At 40.3% G+C, this 12830-nt stretch overlaps 1 protein-coding gene across 4 annotated transcripts in view; it reads right to left on the reverse strand.

The window, feature by feature from the left end:
* ULK4 (unc-51 like kinase 4) overlaps positions 1-12830 on the reverse strand; it is a 663197-nt gene that overhangs the window by 617287 nt on the left and 33080 nt on the right. For all 4 annotated transcript variants that reach the window (XM_053600787.1, XM_053600785.1, XM_053600786.1 and 1 more), the window contains 3 exons: positions 12431-12549; positions 12206-12275; positions 923-1019 (listed from right to left, as the gene is read on the reverse strand). In XM_053600787.1, the coding sequence (XP_053456762.1) occupies positions 923-1019; positions 12206-12275; positions 12431-12549 (286 nt within the window). The remainder of the gene's footprint in view (positions 1-922; positions 1020-12205; positions 12276-12430; positions 12550-12830) is intronic.

Here is a 12830-nt window from a genome sequence, read left to right on the forward strand (position 1 = left end):
AAATTTTATGTATATTTTATCACAATTTTTTTTTAAAAAAACAAAAGGTAACAAATGTTAGTAAGCATTTGTAAAAACTGGAACTCTCATACACTAGTGAGAACGTAAAATGGTGCAGCTGCTCTGAAAAACAGTGTAGAGGTTTCTCAAAAAGTTAAACGAGGAATTAGCCACATGACACAGTAATTCCACACATAGGTATATATAGCCACATGACATAGTAATTCCACTCATAGGTGTGTGTGTGTACAATCTAGACAGAAACAGGTACCAAAATATTCATAGCAAAAAAAAATGTCATAGCAGTATTTCCCTCTTAACCCAAAGGTAGAATCAACCCAAATATCGATGAAACTGATAAATGAATAAAAAGATACATGATAGAATGTTATTTAACAATAAAAAGGAATCTAGTACTGATACACGCTACAACTGGATAAATCTTACAATAAGTAGGAAAAGTCAGTAACGAAAGACTACATATTGCATGATTCCATTTGTATGAAACGTCCAGAACAGGCAGATGTATAGAGACAGAACATATACTAGTGGTTGTACAGGGAAGCATGGGGAGATGGCGGCAGGGGGATTGCCAATGGTAGCGTTTCATTGTAGATGGTGAAATAATTATAAAACTGATTGTGGTAATGGCTGCGCGACTCTGAATACACTACAAGCCTGAACTGTACCCTTTAAATGGGTGAATTGAATGTAATGTTAATTACAGCTCTACAAAGCTGTTACCAAGAAAACTAAGAAGCAACTAAATGGGATCTCCCTCAGACTGCTTACTAGAAAAACCAATCATCAGGAAAGAGAACTTTAGCACAAATTTTATAATGAATATGATTCCTATATAAACTTACAATTATTCCTTTGAGCCTCTATCTTATTTAGAAAAAAAATTCCCATCTCTGCTCACCTTGGTCATAGGAGAAGTCTTCTGTGGTGAATTCTGAGTTATATCCTCACCAGGGCCTACGGCCACGACAGTGCTAGTTCTTGGAGTAGGACGAGAACTGAAAAATATACACCAGATAACATTCAGATTTCATAAACTTTATCCTCTGATTATTATTTCCAGGAGAAAAACATGTCTCATGAAAAATGTTAAAATAGATGATTCAGTATGAGCTCAGATGACATAACTTTTCTAACTGCTGTTAATTTCCTAGCTAATTTATTATTTCTTTTATTTAGAATATCCATGCTATGTACAATATTTTTAAATTAGGAACTCTGTGAACATTGATTTTTATTATTATTTAAATGTCTTGTGTTGGCAGGATTAACATAATAAAATAGATCAGATATTGTACAAAAGATGAAAGATATTTATAGTTATATATCAGAAAATTTTGTATGGAAAATTACACTGGTGTATATTTAAGATAAATAACAAATAAGTTATGACCTGTACCTATTTTTAATTATTCTCCTTACATGTATAAATACCTGCCACATTCTATGAGCCACTGCACTATTCCTGAGTCTCTGGTTTCAAGTTTTTTCACATTTTAAGAAATCCTTCCTCTTGGATTATTGGAGTCTCTTTAAATCATTTTCCTCAAATTCCCAAAGATCAGAATTCTCACCTCTCTTCCACTTATCTGTTTATTGATTCATTAAACCAGCAGCTAGCTGGGCGGCGCCTGTGGCTCAGTGAGTAGGGCGTCGGCCCCATATGCCGAGGGTGGCGGGTTCAAACCCAGCCCCGGCCAAACTGCAACAAAAAAATAGCCGGGCGTTGTGGCGGGCGCCTGTAGTCCCAGCTGCTCGGGAGGCTGAGGCAAGAGAATCGCGTAAGCCCAAGAGTTAGAGGTTGCTGTGAGCCGTGTGACGCCACGGCACTCTACCCGAGGGCGGTACAGTGAGACTCTGTCTCTACAAAAAAAAAAAAAAAAAAAAAAAACCAGCAGCTAGCACATGAAATACAGTATACCAAAAACTGTATGAGGTTCTGAAAAACTAAATTTAAAATGCCTAAAATGTATACAAAGAACTTAAAACATGCATAACATTTTTAAATATAAGTAAAACAGATCAGAAAATTTTACTTTGTCTTTATAGCCCCTATCTTAAGAAATAAAACTATTTCTCCAGAAGTTTATGAAAATAATGTAATATTGATACATTAAGGTTATTTTTGTTTTTTTGTTTTTTTTTTTCCTTTTAGACAGAGTCTCACTCTGTTGCCCTGAGTACAGTGCCATGGTGTTATAGCTCATAGCAACCTCCAACTCTTGGGCTTAAGCAATTTTCCTGCCTCAGTTTTTCCATTTTTAGAAGAGACGGGATTTCACTCTTGCTCTGAGTGGTCTTGAACTCCTGACTTAAGCAATCCACCCATTTCGGCTTGCCAGAGTACTAGGATCATAGGCATGAGCCACTGCACACAGCTCATCAAGTTTTTAAATACATTAGTCCTTACTTTAACATGCCACTCTAACTTAATTCCTCCAGTAATTACAATTTTTTTTGGTTTATTATTATTTTTTTTTTTTTGAGACACAGTTTCACTGTCACCCTGGATAGAGTGCTGTGTCATCACAGCTCACAGCAACCTCAAACTCTTGGGCTTAAGCGATTCTCTTGCCTTGGTCTCCCAAGTAGCTGGGACTACAGGCACCCACAACGCCTGGCCACTTTTTGATTGCGGTTGTCGTGTTTAGCAGGCCCAGGCAGGGCTGAACCCACCAGCCTGGGTGTCTGTGGCTGGCACCCTACTCACTGAGCTACAGGTGCCAAGCCGATTGCAAATACTGTTAAGTCTTGTACATCTTTAAATACATGTAATATCTAAAGAAAAACACATGTTCTTTTCTATAAGTCCTGATCCAAACAAAGAAACTGGACTTCTAAGATTTTTAATTCAATTGTATTTTAAGTTAAAGCACAAAATGAAGAGACTTTAATCCTTACAAACAGGAAAAATAAGTTGGCTTGGTTACAAATTTTAAAAATAGGCTCTGCACTCATGGCTCAAGTGGCTAAGGTGCTAGCCACATACACCTGAGTTGGTGGGTTCAAATCCAGCCTGGGCCCACCAAACAACAATGATGGCTGCAACCAAAAGAAAAATAGCCTAGCATTGTGGTGGGTGACAGTAGTCCCAGCTACGTGGGAGGTGGAGGCAGGAGAATCACTTGAGTCCAGCAGTTGGAAGTTGCTGTGAGCTGATGCCACAGCGCTCTACCCAGGGTGACAGCTTGAGGCACTGTTTCAAAAAAAAAATTTTTTTTTAAATACTGTACACGGCAAATCTAGATTCTACTAGCCAGCACTTAACTGTAAGTTTACAGAGTGAAACCAGAATTTGGCATTAATATCTCTGTTCTTTATCTCTGTGTAACATAGTTTGCTACCAGGACAGCAGATGCTTTAAGAAGATTTAACTTCTGGAGGCGGAGCATGATGGCAGATGGGATGGACGTGTAGCCCACCTCTCCCAAGTCATCAGGTGAGAGGAAGTGGGGTCAGGACCTTTTCCCTGCGTGGAATGTTAGTGTGGACAGACAGCTGGAGACGCGCAGCAAATTGGCAGATTGCTGTATATGAGGTGTAATTTAAAACCACGGACTCTGTTGTAGACATTTTCCTTGTTTGGCCATGCCGGCCGGTAGGCCCCTCCCTCACAGAGGACAGCAGTTTGCAATTCCTGGCAAAACCCAACTGACGAAAATTTATTCCTAAGCAGAGATGGCACCCGAAAGGGGAGCTACTCAGAATCACAAGATACTAAGCAACCTGATGGAAAATTGAAAGGAAGGGATCCCGCGCTGGAAAAAGACATTTTGAATTGTCCAAAATGGCAGACAACTTCCCCCAGAACAACAGGAGTGGTTAAATAGAGCAGACCATTCCTGGTGGGGAATATTGGTGTGGGCTGGCAGTTCAGGCTGTGCAGCCAACTGGTGGGTAGCTGGACTCAAAACTCCAGAGCCCCAAAAACTGAGTATAAGGTTTCTGCCGCCGCAGCCTTGGTGGCAGCAACACCTAACAACACCCGCAGGACCGGGCACCAACTAGACCTGGCAGCTGCCAGCACCCTCCCCCACAGCCAATTGCAGTTGCCAGTTTGCAGGAGAACTCCGGAGCAGAGTGGAAGGATTTGTGAAGCGAGGACTCCTGCACTGAGCTGGGAGGTCGGATAGGAGTACTGTCTGGAACAGAGTAGCTGAGGTTACAACAACAATTAGGTAAAAAAACTTTTACAGAAACTCCAAAATGGTGATTGGCCATGTAGGGTGGTTACCGTGGTAACAGTATAAGCTGTGAATCAGGTATAAGTCTAGGAACCACTCACAGTGCCACCTGGTGTCCAGAAAGTATACTGCATTTTAAATATATTCCTACAAAAGTTGATTCCTATGTCATATATATAGACGTATATTTCTACACATATACAACAATAATATTTTTGTGGTTGGTGCTTTTTTTTCCTCACAATTTTTTTGGAGGAACTATCGTCAATTTTTATTTTTTATATATTTTTATTTTCTCTATTTTTTTCTTTCTTCTTTAACTTTTTTATGAACACCACCTTTTTTTCTCCCTTCTGTATTCCTCTTCTTCCCTTCCTATGGTTTCTGAGAGTCCTACCATCACTTTCCTAGAGAGTTTGTTTATTCATTTTGTTGTATTTTTTTTACCTTTTTCTCAATTATTTTATGATTATAATTATTTTTATTGTAGTTGGTTTTTTTGTTGTTGTTTGTATGTCTGTGTTTCTGATTGTTTGTGCATCTGGGGGCTTGTGTGTCTGGTAGCCTTTTTATCTGTTTATTTGCTCATTTGGTCTCAATGAATTTGGTGTTTCGACCCGCAATTCTCAGCCCCCAGCACTCCCCTCCACTCTCACTCTGAGGTCTGGAGGCCTGTCCCCAAGAAGTCCAGATTCTTGGGTGATTTCTCGAGGGGTGGGGACAAGGCCTGGACTGCAGCTGGTCATTGCTGATTCTACGTCACGGGAGTGAGGAGACGACAGTCGGCTGAGAGGGAACCACACCAGACCGGCAGTGCCCTGAGGTACAGAGCAGCAGCTGTTTTTGGCTACAACACGGCCCACCCCCAGATATTCCAAACGCACAACCCGTCTCCCTGGGCAACCAGAGGAGGCTGGGCATCTTCTCAGAAGGCAACCACCGCGGAACAGATATGGGACTGAAACACAGGCCTTGTGAGTAAAAGGTCTGCCTGTGGGGGTACCAGCCTGGGTGGACCATGGGGACTAGAAAACGCACACACAGAGCCAAGAAATTCTCAGGGCGGGGCTCACTCAGAAGACCACTTTACTGGCCTAAGACACACCCAGCCCTCAGGGGATCATCAGCCGATAGACAAAGAAAGGCAAGAGGCCAGAGCTGACTGTGCTACGAATACAAACCTGAACGAGTAAAGACAGGGCCGGAGGCACAGGTTCTGAGAACTCAAAACACCTTCTCTTCTGCAGAGGAATTTAACAGGGACAGACACAAATTCCACAAAGTTCTTCTGTTCTGTCAGTAACATCAATCAGGGGTTGGGCTGGAACTGAGTGAACACCTGCCAGCCTCCATCAAGCGCCCGAGGCTGTCAGGCCTCACCACCCCCTGCTACACAGAGGCAGTAAGCAGTGGCCTGGCTGAGCAGATACAGATGTCCTTGTGATTCAGGCAGATGCAAAGCCCTGAAGTATCTGCTCACGGGAGGCAACTGAGTCACAGCCCTGAGGGGCTATCAGTGACTGGGTGTAACAAAGGTGCAAGGTGGGGAAGTAGGCATCAACTTTCCCAGACTACTCTATTTGCTGGGTGGGTCCTCCGGACTTCACGGAACGCCGGAGCAAGTCATATTTGAGTTGTCACCAGACCCCTGCAATCCAATTCCCAGAGACCTTTGAAACTCTCACACCTGAGACAGGTGCTGACTGAGACAACTGATTTGGACATTTTGAACTGAGCCAATCGCCTCAGGACTATTCAAGTGGTGTCCTGGGTGTGTGGTTGTAGGAAGGTTTCATTTTCCTTTTCCAATTGTTGCCTGTGGGGGGTGGGGTGACTTAATTGCTGATATTTCTCCACATCTGTGACTTCAACCCAGAGTAACTACTTCACTAGGGTTGAACAGAGACCAGCTGAAAACAAGACAGAACCACTTAGCCCCACCACACCAAACAGGTCCCCAGTTTCTCAGGCAGTAGCACTATACGGGTCATCAACAAAGCTCCAGGGGAAAAGTCAAACGGTGTAAAAGAATCATGGGGGAGAATCAGCAGAAAAACTCTGGTAACATGAATAACCAGAATAGATCAACCCCCCCAAGGAAAGATATGGCTGATGTAACTGAAGATCCCATTCATAAACAGCTCACCGAGATGTAAGAAATCGAATTCAGAATTTGGATTGCAAACAAGATTAAGGAAAATTTAGAATTAGAAATTTGAGGAGAAATTCAAAAGTTGTCTCAAGAATTTAATGAATTTAAAGACAAAACCACCAAAGATTTTGATGCACTGAAGCAAGAATTTGCAGCCCTCAAAGATGTGAAAAATACAGTAGAATCCCTCAGTAACAGAGTGGACCAAGCAGAAGAAAAGATTTCTGACATTGAAGACAAAGCTTTTGAACATTCCCAAACTCTCAAAGAGTAAGAGAAATGGAGAGCAAAAACAGATCATTTTCTCATAGAGCTCTGGGATAATTCAAAGAAGGCTAACATCCGCCACATTGGAGTTCCTGAAAATGATGAAGTGGCCTCGCAAGGCACAGAGGCCCCTCTCCATGAAACTATGAAAGAGACTTTTCCAGACATGCCTAGAGATTCTGAAATTCAGATAGCAAGCAGTTTCAGAACCCCAGCACAACTCAATCCAAATAAGACATCCCCCAAGCATATCATAATTAACTTCACTAGTGTTAATATGAAAGAAAAAATTCTGAAAGCAGTCAGACATAAGAAATTCATTACCTACAAAGAGAAGAATATTAGAATGACTGCAGATCTCTCTGCTGAAACTTTTCAAGCCAGAAGAGGATGGTCATCGACGTTTAATCTCCTAAAACAAAATAACTTTCAACCCTGGATCCTGTATCCAGCTAAACTGAGATTCATTTATGATGGAGAAATTAAATACTTTAATGACATTCATATGTTGAAGAAATTTGCCATAACCAAACCAGCTCTTCAGGATATTCTCAGACCTATCCTCCATTATGACCAGCCCAATCCTCTACCACAAAAATAAACTCAGAAAGTTTTGATCAAACTCCAGCTTCCACAGTGGTGAAAGGATTAAAAATGTCCACTGGGGGCAGCGCCTGTGGCTCAGTCGGTAAGGCGCTGGCCCCATATACCGAGGGTGGCAGGTTCAAACCCGGCCCTGGCCAAACTGCAACCAAAAAAAATAGCCGGGCGTTGTGGCGGGCACCTGTAGTCCCAGCTACTTGGGAGGCTGAGGCAAGAGAATCGCTTAAGCCCAGGAGTTGGAGGTTGCTGTGAGCTGTGTGAGGCCCCGGCACTCTACCGAGGGCCATAAAGTGAGACTCTGTCTCTACAAAAAAAAAAAAAAAAAAAAAATGTCCACTGGACATTTGAAAAAGTCGATACACTGGGTGGCGCCTGTGGCTCAAGGAGTAGGCCGCCAGTCCCATATGCTGGAGGTGGCAGGTTCAAACCCAGCCCTGGCCAAAAACCAAAAAAAAAAAAAAAACAAAAAGAAAAACTCGATACCCAAAATTTTACCAGACTTATCAATATTCTCCATTAATGTGAACAGCTTAAACTGTCCTCTAAAGAGTTACAGGTTAGCTGACTGGATACAAAAACTCAGGTCAGATATTTGCTGCATACGAGAGTCACATCTTACCTTAAAAGATAAATATAGACTCACGGTGAAAGGATGGTCGTCCATATTTCGGGCAAATGGTAGCCAGAAAAAAGCAGGTGTTTCAATTCTATTTGCAGACACAATAGGATTTAAACCAACAAAACTAAGGAAGGATAAGAAGGGTCACTTCATATTTGTTAAGGGTAATACTCAATATGATGAGATTTCAATTATGAATATTTATGCATCCAACTAGAACGTGCCTCAATATATACAACAAATTCTAACAGACATGAGCAACTTGATTTCCTCCAGTTCCATTATAGTCGGAGATTTCAACAGTGTTGAACACTTTCCTCTGGCAGTGTTGAATAGATCCTCCAATAAGAAGCTGAGCAAAGAAATTTGAGATTTAAACCTAACCATCCAACATTTGGATTTAGCAGACATTTACAGAACATTTCATCCCAACAAAACTGAATACACATACTTCTCATCACCCAAGGAACATACTCCATAATCGATCACATCTTAGGTCACAAGTCTAACCTCAATAAATTCAAAGGAATAGAAATTATTCCTTGCATCCTCTCAGACCACCATGGAATAAAAGTTGAACTCAGTAACAACAAGAACCTGCATTCTCATACAAAAACATGGAAGTTAAATAACCTTATTCTGAATGATAGCTGGGTCAGAGACGAGATCAAGAAGGAAACTGCCAAATTTTTAGAACAAAACGACAATGAAGACACAAATTATGAGAACCTCTAGCATTCCGCAAAGGCAGTTCTAAGAGGAAAATTTATAGTACTGCAAGCTTTCCTCAAGAGAACAGAAAGAGAGGAAGTTAACAACTTAATGGGACATCTCAAGCAACTGGAAAAGGAAGCATATTCCAACCCCAAACCCAGTAGGAGAAAAGAAATAACCAAATTTAGAGCAGAATTAAATGAAATTGGAAAGAAAAGAATTATACAACAGATCAATAAATCGAAAAGTTGGTTTTTTGAAAAGGTCAGTAAAATAGATAAACCTTTGGCTAACCTAACCAGGAATAAAACAGTAAAATCTCTAATTTCATCAATCAGAAATGACAAACATGAAATAACAACAGACTTCTCAGAAATTCAAAAAATCCTTAATGAATATTATAAGAAACTTTATTCTCAGAAATATGAAAATCTGAAGGAAATTGACCAATACTTGGAAGCACGTCACTTTCCAAAACTTGGCCAGAATCAAGTGGAAATGTTGAACAGGCCTAGATCAAGTTCTGAAATAGCCATCAACCATACAAAATCTCCCTAAAAAGAAAAGCCCAGGACCAGATGGCTTCACGTTAGAATTCTACCAAACCTTTAAAGAGCAACTAGTACCTATATTACTCAACCTGTTCCAAAGTGTAGAAGAAGAAGGAAGACTACCCAACACGTTCTATGAAGCAAACATCACCCTGATCCCCAAACCAGGAAAAGACCCAACAAGAAAAGAAAATTATAGACCAATATCACTAATGAATATAGATACAAAAATATTCAACAAGATCCTAACAAACAGAATCCAGCAACACATCAAACAAATTTTACATCATGACCAACTTGATTTTATCCCAGGGTCTCAAGGCTTGTTCAATATACATAAATCTATAAGTATAATTCAGCACATAAACAAATTAAAAAGCAAAGACCGTATGATTCTCTCAATTGATGCAGAAAAAGCTTTTGATAATATACAGCATGCCTTCATGATCAGAGCACTAAAGAAAATTGGTATAAAAGGGAAATTTCTTTTTTTTTGTAGAGACAGAGTCTCACTTTATGGCCCTCGGTAGAGTGCCGTGGCCTCACACAGCTCACAGCAACCTCCAACTCCTGGGCTTAAGCAATTCTCTTACCTCAGCCTTCCGAGTAGCTGGGACTACAGGCGCCCGCCACAACACCCGGCTAGAAGGGACATTTCTTAAACTGATAGAGGCCATCTATAGCAAACCCACAGCCAATATCGTATGGAATGGAGTTAAATTGAAATCATTTCCACTCAGATCAGAAACCAGACAAGGCTGCCCATTGTCTCCACTGCTCTTTAACATTGAAATGGAAGTTTTAGCCATCGCAATTAGGGAAGAAAAGGCGATCAAGGGTATCCATATAGGGTCAGAAGAGACCAAACTTTCGCTCTTCGCAGCTGATATGATTGTGTATCTGGAAAACCCAAGGGATTCTACTACAAAACTCTTAGAAGTGATCAAGGAATACAGCAGCATCTCAGGTTACAAAATCAACATTCATAAATCGGTAGCCTTTATATATACCAACAATGGTCAAGCTGAAAAAACAGTTAAGGACTCTATTTCGTTCACAGTAGTGCCAAAGAAGATGAAATATTTGGGAGATTATCTAACAAAGGACGTGAAAGATCTCTATAAAGAGAACTACAAAACTCTAAGAAAAGAAATAGCTGAGAACGTTAACAAATGGAAAAACATACCATGCTCATGGCTGGGGAGAATCAGCATTGTTAAAATGTCCATAGTACCCAAAGCAATATACAATTTTAATGCAATCCCTATTAAAGCTCCACTGTCATACTTTAAAGATCTTGAAAAAATAATACTTCGTTTTATATGGAATCAGAAAAAAACTCAAATAGCCAACACATTACTCAGAAATAAAAACAAAGCAGGAGGAATTATGCTACCAGACCTCAGACTATACCATAAATCGATAGTGATCAAAACAGCATGGTGGGCGACACCTGTGGCTCAAAGGAGAAGGGCGCCGGCCCCATACGCTGGAGATGGTGGGTTCAAACCCAGCCCCAGCCAAAAACTGCAAAAAAAAAAAAAAAAACCAGCATGGTACTGGCAAAAAAACAGAAGTAGATGTCTGGAACAGAATAGAGAACCAAGAGATGAGTCCAGCTACTTACCGTTATTTGATCTTTGACAAGCCAATTAAAAACATTCAGTGGGAAAAAGATTCCCTATTTAACAAATGGGGCTGGGTGAACTGGCTGGCAACCTGTAGAGGACTGAAACTGGACCCACACCTTTCACCATTAACTAAGATAGACTCTCACTGGATTAAAGATTTAAACTTAAGACATGAAACTATAAAAATACTAAAAGAGAGTGCAGTGAAAACTTTTGAAGAAATCAGTCTGGGCGAGTATTTTATGAGGAGGACCCACCGGGCAACTGAAGCAGCTTCAAAAATACACTACTGGGACCTGATCAAACTAAAAAGCTTCTGCACAGCCAAGAACACAGTAAAGCAAGCAAACAGCCCTCAGAATGGGAGAAGATATTTGCAGGTTATGTCTCCGACAAAGGTTTCATAACCAGAATCCACTGAGAACTCAAACGTATAAGCAAGAAATGAACAAGTGATCCCATCACAGGCTGGGCAAGGGACTTGAAAAGAAACTTCTCTGAAGAAGACAGCTGCAAGGCCTACAGACATATGAAAAAATGCTCATCATCTTTAATCATCAGAGAAATGCAAATCAAAACTACTTTGAGATGTCATCTAACTCCAGTGAGACTAGCCTATATCACAAAATCCCAAGACCAGAGATGTTGGCATGGATGTGGAGAAAAGGGAACAATTCTACACTGCTGGTAGGAATGCAAATTAATACATTTCTTTTGGAAAGATGTTTGGAGAACACTTAGAGATCTAAAAATGGATCTGCCATTCAATCCTATAATTCCTCTACTAGGTATATACCCAGAAGACCAAAAATCACATTATAACAAAGATATTTGCACCAGAATGTTTATTGCAGCCCAATTCATAATTGCTAAGTCATGGAAAAAGCCCAAGTGCCCATCGATCCACAAATGGATTAATAAATTGTGGTATATGTACACCATGGAATATTATGCAGCCTTAAAAAAAGATGAAGACTTTACCTCTTTCATGTTTACATGGATGGAGCTGGAACATATTCTTCTTTGTAAAGTATCTCAAGAATGGAAGAAAAAGTATCCAATGTACTCAGCTCTACTATGAAACTAATTTATGGCTTTCACATGAAAGCTATAACCCAGTTAAAACCTAAGAATATGGGGAAGGGGGAGAGTTATGGGAGGAAGGGGGGAGGATGGGCAGAGGGAGGGTGATTGGTGGGATTACACCTATGGTGCATCTTACAAGGATACATGTGAAACTTAGTAAATGTAGAATATAATTGTCTTAATACAATAACTAAGAAAATGTCAGGAAGACAATGTTAAGCAGTGTGATGAAAAAGTGTCAAACTGTTTATACAACCAGTGTATGGTGCCCCATGATCACATTAATGTACACAGCTATGATCTAATATTAATAAAAAAAGAAAAAGATATAAATTCTATGTCTCATTGATCTCTTACTGCTTTTTCCTTTCACATACCTGAGAAGAAACATGGATTCATTCAATTGACCCCCAAGAGTACTCTTAGGCCGCAAGTCAGTTGGATTTTCTGTGGCAGGAAAGTAAAATATTATCCATAGACGAATGACAGTATCATAAGCAAGGCAAAACACAAACAGATTTAAAGAGAAAGATAATTCGGAAATTAGGAACTCTCTGAAAAGGCATTCTAAGCAGCATGAGTGTGCTCAAATGAAGGCTTACCTAGTCTAAGAGAGTGACTTAGTCGTTGACCACTCTTCTGCCCTTTGGCTTCTACACTCTGAGGGTTCTGCAAAAGCTCCTTGGAATCTCGTGGCTCAGGACACTCCATCACATTTCTACTACTCAATGAGAGAAAGCCAAGAAAAAAAAAATCAAACTTTGGAGATCTTTATCATAGAAATATGTAACGTGGAAACATCTAGCTTGGTTATTGCAATTAAATTAAACAATGCGTTTGACAAAGTTGTAGAGTTAGAAAAGTAATAATTTGTTTCAATTAGTAGCTAAAATGAGCACTTTCTACATGGAAGGCACTGTACTAAGGAGTCTATAAACCTTATCTCTGGGAAATAAATAGTAGCAGGCAGATGGGGGAAGTAAACCAATGCTTAAAGTACCA

This window comes from Nycticebus coucang, chromosome 8 (genome assembly GCF_027406575.1).
Source record: "Nycticebus coucang isolate mNycCou1 chromosome 8, mNycCou1.pri, whole genome shotgun sequence".
NCBI lineage: Eukaryota > Metazoa > Chordata > Mammalia > Primates > Lorisidae > Nycticebus > Nycticebus coucang.